Raw genomic sequence first — 24,509 nt, forward strand, 5'->3', positions numbered from 1 at the left:
GCTTTAATTCTTTGTCATATAAAAAAGAAGTATACTCTTGTCTAAGAACAAACAAAAGCATTCTCAATAAAAATACAGCTTTAAAATGAAAAGTTAGGACACCAAATATGGTTATGTTGAAAGATTTGTTGTGCTTTTCAATCAATCTATATCATTTAGATCCCAAAATGTAACAAAATATTACTTTTCAATATTTCTATCTATATGATTCTAGAACAGTCCAAATTTATATATCTAGGTGAAGCTGTAATACCTCTATATTAAAACTAATAAGCTTTTGGGGGCAGATAAGTGGAAATAGCACAAAAAAATGAACAAAAACAGACCACTGTGGAAACAGTGAAACATACCCCCCAGCTCTGACCTGGTCTCCTTCAGACACAAAAAGCAGACACACACACACTTATATGGAGAGACACTGTCTGTGTATGTGCCTGCATCCATAGACACAACAAACAATCTTCCTCTCCCTTAAAGACGGCACAGAAATCATGTGACCAGACTACATCAGAATGGACAGACGGACCTTTTTGTTCCTTGTCACAGCTCATCACATGGCAATAACCTTTCTATCACAGACACAGCAGCACTATAGCAACACTATAGCAACCAACAAACAAAATAAATCTTGCTCTTGTTGTATTGTGCCCCTTTTTAAGTTAACTGAAGAGATTATAAATGTGGGTCAAGGAAGGAAAGATAAGCGAAACGCCTACAGTGATTGATGGCGACCCATTCCCGCACAAGAACTAAGACAAATTAGTTTAAGATCATTCAAGGTGAGATGTTTTTAATGTGACAAGGAAGTGGCTGATCGGCACCTCAATCTAAGATACAATCAATTGTTGAAGAACCATAATTTAGTCCTTTAGTTAGGCCTCATACAAACATTTCGTTTAAACAAAGGAAACAAAACAACGCATCCTTCGACAAACAGGAATCTACCCTTTTGACTAATCAACAACCTGTTTAAACTGGAGTCGACAGTTAAAACTGAGAATGAGGCTAATCCATGACGTAGCACATTAGCAAATATTGCCTTATAAGAGACCAAAACCCTTTAGAAGTGATAGCCTACATTATACATTAACAAAATGTGAATATTATATAATGTGAGCAGAACTCACATCCCAGATCTAAATCCTTAAAATTATTATTTGGTAAAATAAATATATTTAACATTTCAATAAGAACACAGACAGCAGCTCACACTGCATGAACAAGCCTGCAATGTTGGTCATTTGTTATGGAGTTCTATCCATGTAAATTAAGCTTTAGCTTTAGCTGGTTGGACTTCTTTTTCTATAAATTTAAGAAGTGCTCAGGACTTTCTCTGACTCAAAATGGGTCTTTGTGTAATAGATGGCTGTCATTTCTCTTAATTTGATAAAGAAAATGAGGGTACGCTTGACTAAATGAAACCTACATGATTTTCCCCCAAGTTAACCTCTTTGCGGTGAGCTAACATTTTTGTCAACACAGGGCTTGCACTCATTTAAATGCTGTTATGGTGACAGATTCACTTCTTTCCAGCAAATTAGATCCACTCAAGTGTGTAAACAATTTCCTTGACATAGTCTATGTCAGGACTGATAACAGCCTATCACAGGAATCCAATTCATGATTATTTCAGCTGGAACAGAAAACATGAAAATCAACCTCTGTAGAGTAAAACAGTTCCTGCAAAGTTGTTAAACAACACCAACTTCAAGGCACCAGCCAGTCTGTCAGGACAGGTACAAGTTAAGTTCATTCGTGCAGCACTACAGGGAGTGCAGAATTATTAGGCAAGTTGTATTTTTGAGGAATAATTTTATTATTGAACAACAACCATGTTCTCAATGAACCCAAAAAACTCATTAATATCAAAAGCTGAATGTTTTTGGAAGTAGTTTTTAGTTTGTTTTTAGTTTTAGCTATTTTAGGGGGATATCTGTGTGTAGGGTTAGGGTTAGGGTTACAAGGTGAACAAGGTGGCCATGTCATTAGTTTTTCTTCTTTTATATCCTTTCTTGCCAGCCACGCTGTGGAGTACTTGGACCCGTGTGATGGAGCATTGTCCTGCATGAAAATCATGTTTTTCTTGAAGGATGCAGACTTCTTCCTGTACTACTGCTTGAAGAAGGTGTCTTCCAGAAACTGGCAGTAGGACTGGGAGTTGAGCTTGACTCCATCCTCAACCCGAAAAGGCCCCACAAGCTCATCTTTGATGATACCAGCCCAAACCAGTACTCCACCTCCACCTTGCTGGCGTCTGAGTCGGACTGGAGCTCTCTGCCCTTTACCAATCCAGCCACGGGCCCATCCATCTGGCCCATCAAGACTCACTCTCATTTCATCAGTCCATAAAACCTTAGAAAAACCAGTCTTGAGATATTTCTTGGCCCAGTCTTGACGTTTCAGCTTGTGTGTCTTGTTCAGTAGGCTTTCGAGCCTATACAGCTTGGAGTAAGACAACGTGCATGAAGAGGATGATGTGGACAAAATACTCACTTGCCTAATAATTCTGCACTCCCTGTAAAATACTTCCACTTGAAGTGAAAAGTTTTCTATTCTAACTGATCCATGTCAGCCATTAAGCCTTTGTCTGCTGGAAAATTACAGCACTTTAAAAAAGGAAACTATTATTCATAAACCACATTTAAAAGGCCTCTAAGGTTTCTGAGAATGACTTCACTTTTTCTTCTTTTGTGTGTGGCTCATAACAACAACGAAAGCTCGTGCAACTAATAAGTGGGCCAAGTGGAAATGGACTCTTTGGATAAATATCCAGTTAGACTGTATCCTTTTCTCACAATGAAGGTGATTGCTGATCACGAAGAATCTGATGAAGTTCAAATACTGATCCTGATGACCGTGCAAGATTTTATCTGCCCAGTTCAGATCACATTTGTGACACTTGCAACAGTAGGAAACAAAATTGGCACCCACAGAGATCCATTTACAGTTCTAGCTTCTTTTTTCTGTTCCCTGTGCTTAATTTAGATAATTATTGAAAAAGCTGATATGGTGGTTGCACTCACAGTTCCTGCCGAAGGCGTCTTATCTTGGCCTTGGCATCAGCCAACTCCACAGAGAGGTGCTGTCGGCTCTCAGTCCTCCTCATACTGGGAGAGTCACCGGGAGACTGGGTTGAACAGGGAGCCAGTGGAGAGAGCTGCACACAGTCTCTCTCCTGGGTAAGCTCGACTATAGTCTGGATGGGAGCAGAAAATAGAAGGTGAGGTGTTGTGTAAGTGCTAAGAGGGAAAAACAAAGAGGAGATTCACTGATTCAACGGAAGGACTCCCACCACCCAAAAACTAGAACAGAATAAAAAGTGCACACAGTCCCACATACAGCCCATTTTGATCTACTGCGCCCGACAGGAAATGGGATTTTAATTGAAAGCGGCTGGACTACAGTGATAATCTGGAGGCTATTAGAACCCCCTGACACACACACACACACACACACACACACACACACGCACGCACGCTGTATCTGTCATTGGGATCTGCACCCCATGGGTTGGAAACTCAATGACGCACGAAGTCAAAGTCAAACATACACACACACACACACGCATCCATGCGACAGTTAACAGTTTCAACCCTTCCTTCCTGAGGTTTCTCTTGTGTGGTAACATGAAAAAAGGAAAAATTTCCACATAACCCTGTTCGAAAGTGACCTAAAGATTTTCATCAGCAAATCTCCCCCAACAACAGAGAGAATTTCAATTCATTAAATTTTCTACACTTCTTTGTTCTTTGGTCTGCATTGTTTATGTACTTTGTCATTTTACTAATAAGCCTAAATAAGTGTATATTCACACACATATACAGTATGTCATTACCTCAAGCTGTGTGTCCCTTTCATCCACCAGGCGCTTGAGGTGGAAAGCCAGGTTTCTGGAGAGGCTGTCCAGATCCTCTGGAGGTATTTCACCACTTTCCAACCACTGCAGGTCCACTACATTTTCTTGGTTATGAGTCACCTAAAATTACCATCATATTGTCAATAAAGCTTTAGCGAATAGTGAATGTAACAGTGAACACCAGCTGAAAGGTTTAGCAAGGCTTATAACATTTTCTCTTTTGTGTTTGCTGTGGAGGAGAAATACCTCTTGGATACGTGATGCTATGGCAGCTTTGGTGTCAAAGTCCAGAGTCTGGATACGCTCAATGTACTCTTCCTTCTTCTCACACTGTAAACAGAGAGAGGAGGATGCAGGGGCAAAAGTTAAATCTCTAAATCTTCAATGAGAGAAGAAGAGCACGATATTTGAGATGTGACATAGTTGATACTGTAAGTTTAATTGGGGGTCCAGAGGAGGTTAGCAGGCCAACAATGTAAACATGAGCTGAGTGTATTCTTATACATCAGAAAGATGATAAGAGCAAAAACAGCTGAGACAGGCTCTTGAACTGAATAAGAAGATGCAAGAAGATGGAAAAATGTATTTTTTTATTTTTAATGAATAATTCTGATTAGTAGCTAGGCATCTGTGCGTTTTAATGCAGCCTTGTGGTAGGCACATTATCAAGTCAGAGTTAAGTGCATGAACACAGGTGCAGCTTCATTTGAATAAAACAATGGAGTTTGTGAAAGGTCAGTGGTTTTATCTGACGTGCAGTGAGTAAGAGCTGAATGCAGGCTTTGTCATAAGACAGGAAAAAGGTCTGCATTGTCATTCATTACACAGCGTTAGTTGTATCAGAGTTAAAGCTGGCAGTAAATCAAGGAAGACTGGACTAAACAGACTTAAACTCTTCCAAATGTGTTTTTTGGATTGAGAATTAAATTGCAAAAGTATGACCACTAAAAATGACACAAATAACAATGATATCTATTTGACCTCCTCATAAAATATCATCTTGAGTTGATAGTCGTCTTTTATGAATCTTCTTAGTCCATACTTTCACAGCAGCATGAAACCTGTATCAAATGCACTTATGTGGAGTGTTTAGGTCGACTACACTGAGCTCTTACCTGGACAGCACAGCCTAGTAGCAACAGCAACAGTTTCTTCATCTCTTCCAGACCTTGTGCTGAAGGAAGACATAGGACACAGCAGGGGAATAACTTTAAATATGTCTGCATAAAAACCCAAACAAAATTCCTGTGGAAATCAAAGATCATTTGTTACGTGTGTCTTGTTACTCCCTTTGTCTGGCTTTGTGTTCAGTTTTTGTGGTTTATTAAGGAGTAAAAACACAGAGGTTAGTTAATTAGTGCTACTGATTGGTGTTTTGTTGATAGCAGTGGAAGTATTTTCCGCAGCCTCTTCATCACAACAAGCTCAGATCGATTGCATGATGTAGGTCAGTAACTAACTCATAAATTAAGCTTTACAAACTGATTTTTTTTTCAATTAGTAATAAATTTATCTTAAGGTTGTGTGTCCTTTGGAAACAGGGCTTCACACGACCAAATTCCCTCTAAAAATCAAGATGTAGTAGGTTCAGATTAAAACATCAGCTTCATCTTATTTTAAGACAGGAATAAAATCATTCCCACATTTACTTCCAATAAGCCTAAATTCTTGGGTTGTTCCCATTTCCCCTTATAAAACCTTTCCTCAGATACAGTGACACGATGTTTTCCACAGCGCAGTAGGCTGGCAGGGTGAACACCCAGTACTTCCACATGTCAGGACATATTGTCAGAAACTGCTGAAACCGACAAACAGCTGCTTGCCTGCTCAACAGGCCTGAGCTCATCTGTGTGATTTGGGACTGAACAACAGCAAACCAGGTGGTGCATGTTTGTGTGTGTGTGTGTGTGTGTGTGTGTGTGTGTGTGTGTGTGTGTGTGTGTGTGTCACACACTAACTAAGTGGTATAGTTAATGCTAGTTAAGGGCATCTGTGTCTCTCTGTACTAAGACTGTGTTCCCCCAGTTGATAACCAGAGTGTGTGTGATAAGCCAGCTCATCCCGCAGCCCAGGGGGGCTAGCAAGGGCTAAAAATGTCCCGCTAAAACGATCATAAATCCAGATTAGTGACAGCATGTTCTCGATGTAGGGTGGTCTGCTTTATGGGCCAATCATCACAGCTAAACAGCAGGCATACACAAGGACAATTTTCATTGACAACTTTAATCTTCGTGGGACTTTCCAAACGACAAAAAAAGAGAGATAATGAGATGAATGAGTGATGAAAGTACTTTTCATGAAGGACTGAAAAGTACATGTTTGGAGTGGGTTGAGGTGGTTAAAAAAAAGCTGTGGAAAGCAACAACTTAAGGGCATTTCACATACAGTGTGGATACAAACGGCACCTCTGAAATCCATACATTCACACAACCCGTAGAAATGCAGACTGGCAGGAAGCGAGCGCATACCATAAACATAAAACCATAAGTGGCCGCAAAAAATGACATGGTACAGACAGAGAACAGAGGTCAGCGTTTGCTTGGCCTAGCAGTCAGCACAGCACATGCTGCTTTCTATGTGAAAGAGCTTTTTAAAGCAACAGACACTGTTGTCGCTCCAGGATGGCAAAACAGAGACTCCCATTGCAAGTGTCTATTCAGCTATTTTACAGGTTTCTCTATACAAATCAATTATGCTTCATTCATCAGTCTTGAATCAGAGGCACAAAAGTCAATATTATTACAGAGTAGCCCTGAAGCTTTTGAGAAATTACCAGACATGTCAGAATGCAAATGAGTCAGATCAGATATTAAACTTAATCTCACAGCCCCCGTCTGTGTGACAGCCCCCGCCTCTCTGCCGGCTTGCACGTTGTGAAATATCACAGGTAATAATCCGGTGTGTTCACTGCATCCTGCCTCTAGGATGCTCTCTCTCGGCATCCTTCCCTAAAGCAAGTGGAATTTTGCCAACACCGAAAATCTATCTTGTGTGCCAACTGCTTGACAATGTCAGGACCCAACTGTGCCAACATTTGCAGCATTCATATGTGAGAAAATAACTTTCAGTTATGTTAAATATATAGTGAAGCAGGTCTCTTTTTCCCCCCTCTCTTTTTTGAGCATTCCAGCTAGTAGACCTGGAGCTTTGCAGCAGCCTTTTTTCTTCTTTAGGCACTTATTATAGAGATGCTTCAATCATAATATGGAAATTCTCTTGTAATAGAATTTGTGCTGAAGCGCAACCAAGGAAATGAGTGGCAGGTTGTTGACAACTCAGAGGGAAACTTTCTAACCTTCTGGTATAGAAATCAGTCATAACAAGGTCAGGTGTTTTTCCACAAATCCACTGTGCGTGTGACCCAGACATGGCATGATGTCATGAAACATTTTAGAAAAAAAAAATCAACTGAACATTTATGTCACTGCATTTTAAGTATATATTATCATTAATTAATAGTAAATACTCTTAACTCTTAATAACTGTCTCTAGAAAATAACCAGTGCTGTTTTAAGAATGAATACTGAAGTGTGCTTAGTCAGTCACTCATTATGAAGCACACAAAAAAGTGAATTTGGGCCTAGGAGGGTGACAGATAAAACTAATTCTCAGAGCCACTGGGCTTAACAATAGTCTATTAGAGCCACAGGAACCTATTCTAGTCAGGGAAGGGATTTAGCTTAGCAAATCGACTGAAGCAACCAAGGAAAGATAAGGGGCCTCATAGGATAAATAATTTATACCATCAGAGAGAGCAACCGAGAGACAGAGAGAACAAGAGCGAGAAGCGGTAAAGAGGGAAAGATGAAAGGAAGAGACACAAAAGGAGGAAAGCACCACAGCGCACAAGCAACACAAACACAAGGGAAGAATATAGAAACACAGAAACCAAAAGAGACAGAGAGCAGGAGGAAGGCGAAAAGGCAAGGTTGAAAATAAAGAAAGAAATCTCCCTCCAGCAGCAAAGAGGTCGCCTTCAATCTCTGCTGGCTTTTTGTCCTCCATCACTCTCCTCCTCTCTTATCCAATCACTTCATCCACCCATTTATTCTTTGCAACACACATCCACCCATCCTTCCTTCCTACCATCCTCTAACATTGTTATAGAGGATCTGCACCTTCTGAGACTGAGCACACTCATCTAGGCTTCCTTTTTCACCACCTTTCCCTCCTCCCTCTTTTATCCTTTAGGCAGGAAACAAAAGGTCAGAAGGACAGTTACCAACCCTTCTTCCTGCAATGCCACAGCAGTGTGTGGGAGGATGTGAGTCAATTATGAGGAAAAACAGAATTGTGTACTTCCATGCAAGCTCTGTCAGGACCCAATGGCATGCATGTCAGTAATAATACTGGTACATGCAATATGATATTGCTTTGACAAGGTGCCAGAGTCTATTCAACCCATCTCACTGGAGCAGAGGACAGGGCAGAGTTGACTAAACCTTACTTAGAGATCATTTTAGAGCAATTGTGCTTTACCCAGCATTTCCTGCACATAGATTTTATTCAGGCAGGCTACCCATTTATATTAATAGCCACCAATCCCCTAGCTCTCAGAGCTAACCCAACACTGGTTTCCTCTCCATCTACTCTGCTTATTATAGACGCACAACTGACCACAACATAGTAAAAAATAGGCAGAACTTTTTTCCTCAGTTTCAGAGATTTTCATATCGGATTTTCTTGCTTAAATATATTAATTCATAAAATAAATATTTACACTATATAAGGTATTTTTGCACATGGTGAAGCAAAGTCCTATTTCAAATCTTATGCAAAGACAGTAAATTCACACAAATACACAGTGGGTGACACACAAACAGAGGTAAACGTGCATCTCCACAAAACGAAAATATTTCAGCCTCAGGAACACAAATAGTCTGAGTGCTCCTATACAGTGAGGACAGCCAAAGCACTGTGATCGATACTGATTTAGACTTCGAGGAAATCCACTTCTGAACTGATGTCACCGGAAACTATTTTTATGCCTACACTTTTATGCCCCTCGTAGTTTACGTATGAGTTTTCAGCATAGAGTTAAAGAGGGCTTCAGATTATGGCGTTCTTCAATATAAGGGAGCATACTGTAGGTTTTAGAAATGCTCCAAAAACACTCCACTAATTTACCTTTAAATTTTGTCTGATGATGACTCAATCAGCTTTGTTTTTGGCTGGTGTCAGTGAATAGCATTTTCCATTAGGAGTGATGAAAAGAGGATTATAACTATAAAAGGCCACTCAATTTGCCCAAGGAAAGCAGCTATAGATTAGCTAAGATATTAGTGATGATAATTCACAGACTTTAAAACAGACTAAACAAAGGAGCTACTCTGTTTTTCTGACATGTGCACATAACCATACTGACCAGACACTACTTGCATGCACAAGGGAGTGTTTGTCTGTGCATATAACCCTGCATGTTTATGCAAGGGGAACTAGGGTTAAACCAGAGCCTTGAGGGGGGTACTACAGTGCATTCCCACTGTTCACTGTTGTGAAGACACCCCTCCCCCATCCACCAAACACACATGCATGCACTCACACACATGGAGAGCTGTCCCCTGCCCCCCCTAATGGGAGCATAATAAAAGCCACATGGCCAATGACTTTCAGCTGGCAGTCACTGAGCCAGCAGCCAAGCTCCACAGCTAGCACTGGTCTGACTGGCTGCTGCCTTGCTGAGTGATTATCTGATGAGCTACAAGGTAAAAAGCACTAGATGAGTGAAGTCTTCCTGCTTGGTCTGGCCCACTTACATGGAGCTTCACTCCACTCGTGCAATGGGTCGACCTCGGTATCCTCTTAATATTTCCTTCAGGACTTCTAAAGGCTGCTGCGTGAGGCTGTGAAAGACTGCCAAGGTGCTGTGAAAATGGCAGTGATGTATTCAAACAAACAGACAGGGGCTGACAAGGATTAATAAACACCAAATAAAAGCAATTATGAAATCTGGTGCCAGTGATCCATACACAAAAGTATTCACTACTTGCAGCCTCTTATTGTTCATTTATTTACCTTTCATGCTAGTAGGGGCATATGAGAATTAAAAAGGGTAATTGTGACCACTAAAGAGTGCTGAAAACCCAAAAATAAACTGCTGTGATGAACGTATGATAAGGCAGCTGGGGGAGGATGGGTATTTAAAAAGGTACAGATCTTTCAGCAACATCTGTGACCTGAGCCTGGAAACAATACACTGAAGAGCTCATGATTAAAGTTGCAGACATCTACACAAAAGCTCTGAACCTTTGTGTGGATACTGTTTTCCCAAAGTAGAGCAACCAATCCAATGATCTTTTGTGTGTCTACTGATCTACACTGGCTGAACCCCCTCCAAATTATACATTTTAATACAGATGTATTTCTGCAACCACTACGGCATACTCTTAAATGATGACCTGCTGTTAGTTATCTTCTCCTCAGTGGCTTACTTAAGTTCATGCTGGAGTATCAAGTTGGCACTTAGGGCTGGACAAGTCAAGCTACATAAAATATTATCATGGTGTTCGAACACTTGACTCTGCACGATTGTTGCTTTTAAGGCGACTAAGACGTATTAAGTTGCATAGCTGGGAGCACCAGGTCAAAGCCTTGATGCCAAGGGGTTAAATTAATTTAACACTTTGGGTAATAGAACTCTACAGATGTGGCCGTGGGCGACTTGCTTGTGGTGGAAAATGTGTGTACAAGTTTTCACAACGCTTTCTGAGAATAGAGCTGCAGAAAGATTGTGAAACCTATAATTGGTCCACTTCACATCGCTGCAAAAATATGATCAACATTTTTCATTTTCTGCTGTTAAGTTTCGATTCAGCGTGGGTTATGAATGACATTTAACAGCTCGTTATTGTGCAGAAAAAGAAAATAAAGGCACCAAAGAGAAAGCACACATGAAACATCAAAGCACTGGATAATTTTAACAGGATTAAATTTGCATTCTGATGAAGTTTGGGGAGCTCTGCAATGTTGAATGTCCTCTTAGTGAACTGCCTGCAATGCACTTACTACCAGTGCCACTCAGCTAGAGTCAAGTTAAAACCGGCACAGGACGGGTCAGACCGTCAGTCTGTATAATGAAGACGTACTGTTTAGTATGCTGGCACTTACCAGAGAGGGGGTTCCGGCCCAGTATCAGCACATTTGGTAAAGGCATCATCACCAGCTGTTGGAGACACTCCTGTCACACAAAGAAAGAAAAAAAAATGTTCAGCAAGGGAGCGCAATGTCAAATATTTATTTTTAAAAAAAGAATTATGGAAAAGAAATTGAAGCAACTAAATCTAAACCAAGCCCAAATGTTACTTTAATTTGCCAGAGTTCTTGATTATTGGACTCTAAATAGCTTTAGTAGCGCTACATACGTCTATCAGAGGATACTACCATCCAAGATTATCTTTTTTTTTAGCATTGATTGTTTATCAATACATGGCTACATAGCAATAATTGAAATATTACAAGTATGATGCTCAGAGATTTGACAGTGTGGAAGTAGGAAGGTGAGATCCTTCCAAAGAAAGACAATTCTTAAATTTTTAAGAGTTACACACTGGGTGAGGCCAGATAAATCAATAGTATCTGGCTAACCATGAGATTTCGTGCATTGGTAGTGACTGCATATGTGAGATGATGCAAGTGGCAGTGGTGTGCATGTGGGTTAAATAGCTGGTGTGGTTTATGCCGCAGGGCCCTCTACATTCACATTTCAATCATCATAACCAAAATGAAACCAAACCAACAAATTACACTCAGGTAGACAAATGCACCAATGTGTACATCTGCACATACTGACAATGTTGGTGTTGATGCTTTCATTTTAGTCAAATTAAAGGTGCAGCAATGGTACAAAAACAGCTAGAAACAAATGACTTCAAATCATCATAATAATAAGATGTCTAATGCCATTTAAAAGGCTATATAAATTTCCTTTTAGAGGTCCACAACCATAAATAGATCATTTTTCACCCAAACTTTACATTGCTGCTCTCTCTCTGTATGCAACTCTATTCTAGACACAGTGTCTTTCAGACCACCTTTCAGAAAAGTTCTGTTTGCCTTGCATGGTTGGAACAAACAATAAGACAAAAGACTACTGTTGGCTAACCGTAAACCTCATGAGAACACGAGTAGCCATCAGCCAGTGGAGCCAGAACCAGAATCAGGCAAACAACGAGAACCTGCAACAGAAGACACTGTTTGGATGCCCTTACCATTTTCTCAAAGACCCGCACTGCAGCAAAAAAAGGCAACATGGAAACAAACCAACTCCCTCCCAGTCCTTGTTTACTGGTTTAAAATTGGTCTTAAAGTTTCCCCAGTTTCTGCCCCTTGCTGTTAAAATGTTGACATAACTTTGGCCTCTGGGCATATAATTATACCCACATTAGCCATGTAACAAAACAGCACAGAGTATTTTCCTGGTAGTGGTGTGGAAATCTTACTATAATACATGAAATCTGTCTTTTTCTACCAGCTCCTCCTGGACCAGTGGCTGAGCAACAAATCTGGCACGTGAGAACTTTAGTATTTCTGCACCTAAAACGCCTGATGAAAGCACCCTATTATTTTAAATTAATGACAACATCATTTATATCCACAAATGACATATGATGTGATGACGCCATCATGGTGCCAATCAACCACCAAGCAGCAGACTAAAATTACCTATTTTCATCATATAAACAGCATCTACCAGCCCTATTTTTTGTGATCAAGTATATCAGTTTGGACGAAGCATGAAGAGGTAAAAAATAATAGTATAGCCTGGGCTTGTAGTAGTAAGGAGTCATCAATGTCTGGCATTTAACCAAGACTTGAAGGTGCAGCCTGAGCTACTGTAAAAGAATAAAAATGTTGGTCTGTAGGGTGCTTGTTCTCTGCCGGAGGTCATTAGGCAAATGTATTACCCGGCGACACAGACAAACAAAACAAAAAGCTGGACCCCAACAAGGTGTTTCAGACACCTAATAACAACTAGTATTTTCTGAAGTAGACAATTCCTTTTGACATGGGCTTTGTAACTTCTGCAGATATTACACATGCACAAAAAGGAAAAAACACAATAAATGAAAGTGGACAAGATAGGCAAAAGGTAAAATATGGCCTCCTTAAAAAAGGGAAAGAAAGGAAAGAAAAGAAAAACAGCAAACTGCCATAAAGCAACATCTGTAAAATTCAGAAAGTTCCAGCTAACCATCTGGTAGAAACTGTACACAGCTAACTGCCACAGTGTTCATGGTCTAAACTTTTAGAGCAGTATAAACCAACCCTAAACCACATGTCTGATTGCAAAGGAAGAGATGGGTTCTTTAAATAGAATATACATAAAGGTCAGCTAACTTGAATATTTCATACTTACCTGATGGCAGAGAACAACTTGAACTCATCTGACCTGACAGTCGACTATTCTGTGCAGTGCACTGCTGCAGTCATGACAACGAGGCTTATATTAGTAAAGGGTTTTGCAGAAGTTCTGCGTGTGCAGTAATTAACTGCTCTATACATACTCTGTGACCTCACCGTAGAAGGAGAAAAAAAAAGAAAAAAAAAAAACTGACATCACTTGGTGGTGGCTGGCTAAAAATTGAACCACATCTGTTGCTGCTTTGAAACATTTCCAAAATAATCAACCAGCTACATTCAGCTGATGAATTCAAAACTGTATCCCTGTATAACTTAGGGAACTACACAATAGGATATAATAGGAACTAAAAAACTACAACTTTTGGCCAATTTCACGTTTTCATTAATAGGCTCTCTTTACTGAGATATATGAAAATATGCATATATTTATGTACACACAAGAAATTTCTAGATTTGCTTCAAAATCTCAGTGCAGCTTTTCCCATCTCCATATAACTGTTTGTACACATGGCTGCAGTTTGAGAAACATGTATGGGCCAGTATATTTTTCATGTCAAAGGAAATTTAAGGAATTTAAGGAAATGTAAGTTGCAAACACAATTTCAGCACTATTATCCTTATCAGAGTCCTGCAGCAGAAGCAGCAGCTCTGACAACCTTTGTCAGCTGTTTGGATTGATGAAGAGAGAGAGAACCGCCGGTTCACACAGGAAGGTATACAGAGGATGGGGTGACAGATGTTCAGTGCATTTCTCACATCTGGTTTTAAACAGATAGCCGCATAGTCTGAAAGACTGACAAATAACGAGCTATAACAAAAAGCTAGGGCTGTGCAAATAATTATATTTAATTATGATTTTCCATTGTTTGCTAAGGGTGCAATAATTCATAATTAAGATACAAATGACAATAATATATCAGTTTTGTCTTCATGTAGTGTCGTACCCATGTGGATACCTGTGTTTAAGGATTGGTCAGATAATGAGTGGACTGGAAATATATCAGAGTAAACACGTTTATTGCCAAAATTGTTATTTTGCCCTCCCATCCCCTCTAAAGAAAAACTGAAGTAAAATGTTAAACGGTAGCTTTGGAAAATTGTTACAACCTTAACGACGAACATGAACAAAAACTTTTTTTCCCCCTCCACTGTGAAGTTTATTTTGAGCCAAGAAAGGAAGCCTTTAATTAGAGGACACAAACCTGCAGAAAAATCATTAATACTTCAACTGAGTTAATGGATGATGTTCCTTAAGTTGAATATATGACCAAAATAATTGTGATTTTGATTTTTGGCCGTCATCAAATAGCACTACAACATGGTTCACATGGTCTTAGTTTGTTGTTGTCTTTTTTTAGACTGTAATATTTTAGTTGAAGAACGTTAGACTCACCAAATTTCCTTTAATAATTTGATAACAGAAATGATGCACAGAGACGCTTCACTAAAATGGGGTAAAGGTGAGAGTAGGGGGGGGGTCGCAGTAACAGGCAGTAATGGTTATTAGGTCCGAAGCGTGGTTGCCATGGTTTCATCCCAGTGGTGATAACAGCAGTGACCCTAGCTGCTATGTCTCTCTTCCTCTGTCTACACTGGTGTCTGAGCATGCACGGAGGAACGAAAGGAGTCATCATACATTTCCAAAGCAATTTCCAGAAAAGCTTACATATAATTTGCATTTCTGAAATTATAACTTCAAGTGCTTTTTGTAAAGAGCAATAAATGTTATAGCATTTTACAAGTAAATACTTAGCAATAAACAAATGTGGTAATGGCAAATACAACACTGATAACAATGACAAAATGGAGCGATAACAGTGACCAATGTCTGGCTGTTCCAGGCCGAAGCGACCAAACGGCCATAACGTCTGAAGGCTGAGACAGATTGACTCAACAAGCGTCAGACAGAATAAGCGTCAGACAGAATAATCAGCGTATCTCAGACGCCCACAGTTGGCATCTCACAGAGAGGCATTTGGTGTGCCTGACAGCCAATTCACCATGTAGAACTCATGACAGCCGCTTTGGGTGAAATTCATCTGATTTTAAAGGGCAAAAATAGAAGCCAAAATATGCTAAAGGAAACTAAAGAGCCTGGAGTCACCGTCTAAAATTTGGGGAAATTTTCAGCACTCTGCTTTATTATCTCTTTGGTATTCAGAGTGAATAAGCGCACACAGAGAGCTACACTTCAGACTCACTCCATTGCTGTTTAATATAGTACCACAAGTTCAGCCTGGGGAAAAATATTTTTGCCTTTGCTGCTGTGGAAACCAGACAAGTTTTAAACATTTGTGCCTTTTTGATGGTAAAACACCAGCAGAACATGATTTTTATAAGGTCAACTGAGCATTTGAGAGTACTAAATAAATAAACAAAGAAGTCATTTACTAGATTGACACAAACACACTTCTTTTCCTACAACCACCTGTCCCACTGCTGACCGCTGCTCCTCATCCATTCATGGTCACACCTGTCCCCTTCCATGCTAGCATGTGTTCGCCTTGCAAGCTCTGTTTTCTCACACTCTCATTTCATGACAACCATGTAATGACAACTGAGTTTAGTGCTTTATGTTCACACTTCAAGTATAGCTTTTCATTTGCAAAGGCAAACTTTCACTTTTCAAAGACCTGGATTTATATAATCATTTTGTTACTTTAATTTATTAGAATGTTTCCACTGATCATTTGTAAACATAAATAACTATGGAGAAATAGATATTATAAAACAGTCTCAGGGCTCGCAAAAATCGCTAGCCCGACGTCCCGGAGCTAGCGATATCTCCGGTCGGGCGACCAAAATCTATCTCAGCCCCGCCCGTTGGGTTATCATATAGCTATATTAATTATGCTATATTAATTATGTCATTAATTTGCAGCTTCTATGGCATAAAACCAGCTAATACTGATGGATTTGTCTGGGTGCATGACCTTTGTCATAGTCTGATACTCTTCTTCATGACCCATGTTGTGATTTGGCACTGCAGCTGATTCATTCACTGATTCATCACCCAACTTCCTCTTCTGCTTTGTTAAAGACTTTATAAAAGAAAGAACTACACCGTGGACAGTTTTTCCTTCTGTTCTTCCCCCACTGACACTGAAGAACACTTCGTAGTCTTTGATCTTGTGATATGTCTGGGTGTTAGCTTGGAGCTTTGTCAAAAAAAACTCAAGACAGCGTGCACTACATCTCTGCAGCTGACTTTATAACTTAGAAGAAAAAAAATATAAGACTGGAGCTTGACAGCATTCACGCAGACTAAATGTGTGGGAAATGTTCACAGTATAACATCATGGCGCAGTCACAGCTTCATATATTTTACCCAGACTGTGGGAGGGAGGTGTAGGGTATGTCGACTATAGGTTTCTGACAAGGTATAGGTGTTATAGGTAAGATCAGGTCCAGCACTTTCAAGTATGGTGCTATTTAAATTGACTTTTTTCCCTTCAAGAGCGTGAGTAATAGCATGCTTTGAGGATTAATTAGAGGCGAATAATAAAAACTAAACTACAGTAGCCTAATATGCATCTTGGATTAGCTGGCAAAGGCTTAGCTCACATACATAAAACATGATGGACATTGCAGGAGAGAGACCAGCCATCACACTGAGCATGTCATGGCAATGTGCTACAAACACCAAGGGATGCATGTGCACACACACTTACTGTCATACAGATTTCAAGTGGAAAGCCTTCAGTGCTTTATCCGAACTGTGACAGCAGAAATGTCCTTAGCCAAGTCAATATGACAGCCTCCAATACTACAAATGTCTAATCATTTCCATTTCACACATGGGGGATGTGGAATAGCCAATCATTAAACTAAATTTAAAAATTTTTTTAAAAAAAAAGAGACGTTATTCAGACATTGAGAGGCATGTGTGATGAGCAAGGGGGGAAATGAGGAGAGAATGGGGAAAATGGCAAAGATGGAGAAATGAAAGAAAGAGAGCTACAGCTTTGATTCCATCACTTTTCACTCCAGGCACGCAGTGCTGGGCTCCTCCTCCTCCTCTTTTCTCATCTTTCTTTACCCCACCATCCCCCTATCCTGACACTATATTGCTGTATTATTGATTCCATGAGGATCCACAGCTCCTCAACACTGGCTGCTCTTGCATCCTACAGAGACATTTAGACAGGTTGCTAAAATGAGGTACAGGTTAAGTGGAAGCTTATCCACACACCCACCCCCATACATCCACCCAAACCTTGGAATATACTCCCTCAACATGTTCTCTCTGCACACACAGCTGTCATCATGTAGTATGTGTGAACAAAAAGTGGAAATACTTAAAAACATATTGCACTTCCTCTTTCCCTTTGTATTATTGAGCCATTTCCTCTGATAGGCGAAGCAAAAACATCCTCAATTGAAACGTAAGATAAACCCAAAGCATGTACAATGGAATACATTAAGAAAATTGCAAGGCAGATGATCATTTTGAGATCTGCAGACATCTCTATTGTCTAAGGCTCAAGGTCAGTGAATGGACGTGCTGAGAATGGAGATAATCTTCTTGCAGATGAGATTTGCACCTCGAGCTGCGAAAACCATGCGAAAATTAATACACATTACAGTATGTGTGCAAGTTTGCTGTGTGTTCAGTGTTGTCCATAGAGAGGTCATAAGCTGGCTGTGCTTTGGTCACACAGGACTGCTCTTTGTTAAGGTAGCCCTCTCAACACTCACACCTTCCATCTCTCCACCCAAGCACAAGTTCCGCTACCGGCAGAGCTTTAACAGGGGACTAATTGTGCAGTATGTGTGTGCTTGTACACATGCTGCCTGAGCCCTGAAAGCTTGAATCACACCCATTCTGCTGAGTGGAGTGTTACCATAGAAATGAGGAGATTGATTTATTCTCCCCATGCTCAAGAGTCTGAAGCACGTGGTACAGTAAATGTTCAGGAGCAGGCGTACACACACACACACCTCTGCAGAGAAAAACTGCAGAGATTATGAACTTGAAAAGGTTACAGCCAACAACAATGGGAAGGACCATGCTTCCGCTTTCTCTCATATCTATCGCACACACACCAAGCACTTTAAACGCCAGATCACACGACATCCCCACTGACCAAATCAATGCAGGAAAAGCTTTTCCTGTTGTTCAATGTGGTAAAGCCATTTTTACACTCATTTGAATTCATCCAGTGACATATTAAGGTTTCCTCTTTAAGTCTAAATGATCACCTTATTACAGCTTAAACTGATGGAAAACTTATTACAGCAGTGGTCCTGGGTATGTATACATATCACACTGTTACATAGCTACATAGTAACTGCAAAGTCCTCTGAAAACCCTATGCTGTAACCTTTGGTGTAACCTAATGTAGACCTCCCCAGAAGTGCAATGACATGTCAGGTAGTTACATCAGTGCGTTCATTACCGTCGATTCTTCCAGTGTATTTCTGGCTTCTAGTTTTTGAATTTATCAGTGAGAGAATAGCAATAATAGCCTCAATATAAGGAATAATATTAATAGCATTCACATAAGAACTCGAAAATGTCAGCAAATTCCTAGATGGAGAATGCGCCAACTACAGGATTAGACATGACGGGTCAAATGAAATGGAGGGACCTATATAGGAACCTTACATAGGTTGCGTCTAAATCAGGCCTTACCCTACAGTCGCTTTTGGGGAGAAGGTGAAGTTTCTCTGTAGCAAGTCAAACTATTGATGGGACTCTGGAAACCATCAAGCTTTCTAGCTTAAATCATCTGCAGTCAGGTAAATGTAACTGTGTGTCATTAGCAATGTTAAAGAATAACACAGCTTTTCTTGATAAGTTGACCTGGTGGTAAAAATTTAAACAGTAACAGTCTCACGGCTGTCGACCAGGGAAGACCGCATGAGATAAAGCTGGAGCTAAAATTCCCAAGACAAACAGGAAGTCACATCCATCCATCAAGGTATGATAAAAATCCAGACTAATGCATTTTGCAGTCATTTATAAGGCCAGTTTATTCATAGTTTATCTCTGCTGCTGTCACCGTGTGTGAGAGATGAATGAGTTAGCAAGGGAGGAAGTAGATACAGAAAGAAAGAAAGGAAGACAAGTTACTTTCAACACACACGTTTTAATAATAATAAAATAGCTGCATGAATTACACCTCATGTACCATGGCTCACTCTTCACTGCTCTGGCCACGTTTGAATAAAGTCAGCAATGTTTCATATCTCATGTCTGTAAGAGGCCTAAAAGAGCTGTAGGTACACTTAAGGGGTTTGCACAAGAGAACAAGGGGCAAGCCAACATAATTCTGTGAGCTTATTGGTCAAAGTAATATTTTAAGAGGAGAACAAAAATAAACTTTGATGGTCTCAGAGAAACTAACAAGTGAACAGCTTACCTGAACTGACAGCTTATCAAACTGAGTAAAAATCCACAAAAAAGGTTTGAGAATTATTTTTTAAATGAACACTTTATTAAAATTACTTTACTACTATTGTCAGTGGAGCCTTGCAGAAAGTGGTTACAAGCAAAAACAACTGAATTTTAGGAAAGAAATAAAAATCAAGAGTCACTCTTGGCAATAAAAACTACCATGAAAAGAGCAGCAGTGAGGGTCCACTGATAGCCAGATGGACAGATCATCATTTACATGAAGAGGAGTAGGCAAATGCACCATTAGTGCCCAGTTCCTTTGTTCATTGCTGGTATCCATCAGCTAGAGTGCTTTTAACAAGAGAGCCCCGAGGCAGAACGAGTTGATCCTGCTGCTTGTCTCAAAGGTGTTGGCAGGTGGGCTGGGGAAGCCCTGCCCCACCACCCACTATCCAGTCATCCCTAGGGCTGTGCTTTACACTGACTGGAAAACTTTGTCTGATGCTACAGACGTCTTTGTAGTAATTATTGCTCTCTTTGATGCATAATTCAAATTAGCTTGGTTGTTTCTGTTGTCAATTCTGTAATGTGCTAAACCGTTTTGGAGCAGTAAATCTGAGTGGTTGTGTAAATGTGTTGCTGAAAATTGAATTTTTGGAGATTTCAAAGACACAGTGGGCTTTTTCTGCATTTATGTTTGAGAAAAGTGCAACTGTTCACTGACGCTTCCAATAAAATGTCACTCTTATCTTCAGTAAGTCCATAACAGAGACATAGCAGACATGCCTTAGTTCAGTAATAGAAAAAGAAGAACCTAGCTCTTAGCTTCCCCTTAAAAACAACATCTATAAATATCTCCCTTTTGGCATACAGGAACTGTCTCTGCATTTAACTGCCACAAATTCCTGTTATGCTTTATCTTACTAGGCACATCCACAAACACTTGCAGATCAATGTGCACGCAGAGGAGCAGAGGCAAGCTAATGTTCAGTTCCCACTGAAGGCTGTGATTATTTGGTGTGAACGGTGAGAGGTTCTGGGTTTAAAATGGAACAACATTTTTGAGTATCCTCAAGTTAAAATAACAGTTTCTGGCACAATTTCGTGTAGCTCACTGCTCAGACTGTCCCATATTTATAAAACTGAAATTTCTACTGTATTCAGTGAATGGCAGGAACTTTTCTGTTATTTGCTGTTTTTTTGTTACCCATCTACTGTGGAGTATAATTTTATTTCAAAGTTAAAAGTCCAAAAATGTATGCCTTCCCTTATATTTCAAAAAGCTGTTCAGCAGGTAGGATTAAGTCTTTGCCAGGCCGATTCTGGCCCCTGGGATTTACGTTGGCCTCGGCACCTTTTCTCAGAAAAGTAATAATACCGGGTTTTGCAAACCCGAAACAACTGCCAGCTTCAATTTGACAGTTTGGGGCCATGTGTCATGTACAGTCAATTTGCTTTTGAAACGATTGTTTTGAAGACAGGAACCAGGTCTGCAACATCTGCAATCTGTGTTTATAAACAGTGTTTTGATATAGCAAAATAACCAGAATCCAACCAACTAGCAACCACTTTTCTGTGAAAAGAAACACTATGCAAAAGAGTTGTGCTCGTTGGTGATTCACACTGTCTGCATTCATAAATAAGACGACAATGTTTTGCAAACAGTTGCTAATCTATCCGAGCGTGACTGCAGTTGAGGACCACAACTATCTGCAGATCACTTGCTTCCTACCAGGCAACCTGTGCCATCAGCTTGCGATCATTGCCATTTTATTTTTACTCCAGTGTGCTGAGCCATAAGACAATGACTGCCCCCTTCCTCCAGTCTATTCACGTCTTTTCTCATTTTCCTAACTCTGACAACCTCTAGAGACAAATTGTTCTAAATTCTTCTGCCCTTTTTCAATATAAGTATGAGCATTTTTCAATATTTATTAGCTCCAAAGCCAACATAACCACCTCAGTGTTGCACGTGACTGCAGAGAAAGGTAAACACCAACAATATCCATTACAGTGTAACCTCCAAGGGATTCAGTGATATAAATCAAGCTTTTAAGTTCTTATTTGTATAGTCAGGTAATCTGATTAGCGACTTAATCAGGCTGTCTGGCATCTGTCAGTTTTTGAGACTCTTCAATTGTCTTTGCTTTAACCAAGTTATTGTTTTGGGAACAGAATAAAAAAAGATAGTTTATTTCATGATTTGAGCCAGACAGATCAATATGAATCAACTCCAAACCTTATTATATATGCCTAGAGTGATGTATGACTGACTGCTACCTGTGTAAGAGTTCAAAAACTGAGCTATTAAACTATTATAATCTACAGGACTTATTCAGAATAGCCAGCATGTGAGTCTGCATGACAAAGCACATTTAGCCTGCAGCTACAAGCACATGCCCTAATAAACTGATTTGCTCATGACTGATGCTGAAAGGACTGTGTGAGTAAGTTCAGACTTGGTGAAAATATACAAATACAGTACAATTTCTAGCAGAAAGCAATAAAACATAATCAGTATCTTGAGGCAAAGGCTACAACAAGAAAGATGCAAACATTATCCATCTGTGAAGTCAAGCCAGCCACACAATTTCAAAGGTTTCACCCTTATGCTTTCTCAGGTTTAGCTGATGGATAAAAGATCTGAAGCTTGGATTACAAATTCAAACACCAAATGCTCTTTTGAAACAACAGCAAAGAGAAAATGTGAAATAAAGGGTTTGAAAGGACTTTAGAACTGCTGCTCGCTGGTAAAGTGCTTACAGATCACCGTTAAACATGCAACGTTATCGTGAATTAGTCTGCAAAAAAAAAACCAAAAAAAAAAAACCTTGCAGAGCTTTGGGGCCAGGCACACTCTGCATCAATGGTGTCCTCTGTTACTCTTTAAAGAGTCAAAACAGAGCTCCCAGCCTTTAAACCACACCCCAAACCAAAGCAGAGGCAAACAGGGGACAAAAACACTCTTATTTTCAAATGTAACGTCTAAAACTCAAAGGATAGAAGCAAAATGTTGCTGTGCACTAAATAAAGTAAATCAATGCAAGTTGCAATAATTTGTGTGCCATTTATACATTTTTATGAAAAACTACAAAAGTATATACACTTTCCTAACTTGAGGGAAAAAAATTATAATCCCTTCCATCAGTTTGAATGATTACGTTCGACTATGAATGACACCACATGGTGTCTGAGCCAGAGTTTCATAAACCAGGACAAAGGGATTCACTTAGCTTTGAGAAAAGTACATGCACAAAGACTTCAGTTCAGCTGAAGGCTCCATCTTACATCCCACTTAAGAATGCCAAACCAAGGCCACTAAATTAAAAAGAGGCCTGGCCTATATTTGGACTGACCATCAGTGCAATGGAAAAGTCAGTGGACTCTGTACCAGGAAACTTGATATTCTACTCAAAAGCAATGCAATAATTACCAGAATGAAAATTTCCACCCCTTGCTTACTTGTGTTGCAATCACCATGTCTGCTTCTTCACAACATTAAATTCACATGAAAAGGCACACACACACACACACGCTCAACCTTGATATGTTCACCAGATTCTAAAAATCAAAGCCTGAAGCCCGTCTAGACATCAACCTCCTCCTACAGAATCTACTTTACCAGAACAATAACCGAGACAAAGACTCACAAATATGACACGACACTGAAAGACAACCCTCATACTCAAACACAGCCCAAGACAGGGATACTTTGAAATGAAAGCCGTTATTACTGAATTTCTTGTTTGCCTGCTCACTTCTCGCAGCTTCTACACACACGCTCCTAGGATTACATCTCCTAGAGGCAAAGGGATGAGGAAAGGGACAAAGGAAAATCCCAGGTATGCAACTGCCTGCTATCAAAAAAGTTAATAACTGCATTTCTCTTGACACGAGGAGATTATTAAATTTGAACCCTTGCTGACTGACCAAATAAAGTCCTTCCCTCCTCCTTCCTCCCGGACATGTGCTGCTGTGCTGCTTATAAAGACGACAGCACAGTCACCGGGGCACGTCTGTTTAAAAAGCTTCTCTGAACTGCCTTGAGTTCTTGTTGCTGAATTACTCAGAGTTCCTCCAATGCTCCACTACACAGACTCAAAGATCAAGATCAATTTATTGAATCGTAGGAAGCAGCCAAGCATGCTGCATCCTCGTCCAAAGTGCTGAGTGCTGCAGTAAATATAAAGCTGCTAACACCATTAGCCTAAGACCTGAAAGGTACCATCTTCTTCCATGTGTCACTGGAAATGTGAAACCAGTAAGAGGAAATGGAAACCACAGAAAAGCCATTTATCAAAGTCATTTTCCTCCTCATTGCTCCAGAAGACTGTGGCCTAGTGCGCAAACTGTGCATGTGTGCAAATATAGTATGATCATATATATTTATACATGGATACATATTTTGCAGGATGGCTCTGAAACTCTGCTGAGGAGCATAATCAGAAAATATGGTATACGTATGAACTGCTTTTCAATTTCTGAACAGCGCTGCAGGGGAAGAAAAGCCTAGCATGCTCAACAGGTATGACTGTTTAATCTTTAACCCACTGATTAATTTAACATCCAACGTGCTTCCCCACAGAAAGAACACATGCACACACAAACCGTTTCGCTATTATTAGAGATTGAAACAAAAAGTGCTTTTCATTTTCATCTAAACAAATATAGAATTAATCTCATTCAGACTCACTATTTTTTTATTAAATACAATACACACAGCCTCATAGACACTTTAGTTTTATTTCTTTTAAGCTGCTAATGAACTAAATATGAACTTCATTTAAAAAAAAAAAAAAAAAAAAAAAAAAAAAATCAAGATAACATATGTCCAAAACCACACAAATCAAAATGATTAAAATGCTCACTTAAATAGGTAATTACATCCTACACATAACCCTTCCGTTGTCAGTTAAATCCCTAATAGGTCATCATAGGGGCAGTCAGACACAC

The 24,509-nt window shown here is 39.8% G+C and overlaps 1 protein-coding gene across 7 annotated transcripts in view; it reads right to left on the reverse strand.

The window, feature by feature from the left end:
* ccdc88ab (coiled-coil and HOOK domain protein 88ab) overlaps positions 1 to 24,509 on the reverse strand; it is a 67,486-nt gene that overhangs the window by 28,566 nt on the left and 14,411 nt on the right. For all 7 annotated transcript variants that reach the window (XM_086258994.1, XM_086258992.1, XM_086258995.1 and 4 more), the window contains exons 4-8: positions 10,964 to 11,033; positions 4,972 to 5,030; positions 4,103 to 4,186; positions 3,836 to 3,976; positions 3,024 to 3,196 (exon numbers count right to left, since the gene is read on the reverse strand). In XM_086258994.1, the coding sequence (XP_086115120.1) occupies positions 3,024 to 3,196; positions 3,836 to 3,976; positions 4,103 to 4,186; positions 4,972 to 5,030; positions 10,964 to 11,033 (527 nt within the window). The remainder of the gene's footprint in view (positions 1 to 3,023; positions 3,197 to 3,835; positions 3,977 to 4,102; positions 4,187 to 4,971; positions 5,031 to 10,963; positions 11,034 to 24,509) is intronic.

Source organism: Aulonocara sp. 'chitande type north' Nkhata Bay, linkage group LG13, assembly GCF_057382095.1.
Source record: "Aulonocara sp. 'chitande type north' Nkhata Bay isolate Kocher_YH1m ecotype deep benthic linkage group LG13, A_spYH_male_GT1.1, whole genome shotgun sequence".
Lineage (NCBI taxonomy): Eukaryota > Metazoa > Chordata > Actinopteri > Cichliformes > Cichlidae > Aulonocara > Aulonocara sp. 'chitande type north' Nkhata Bay.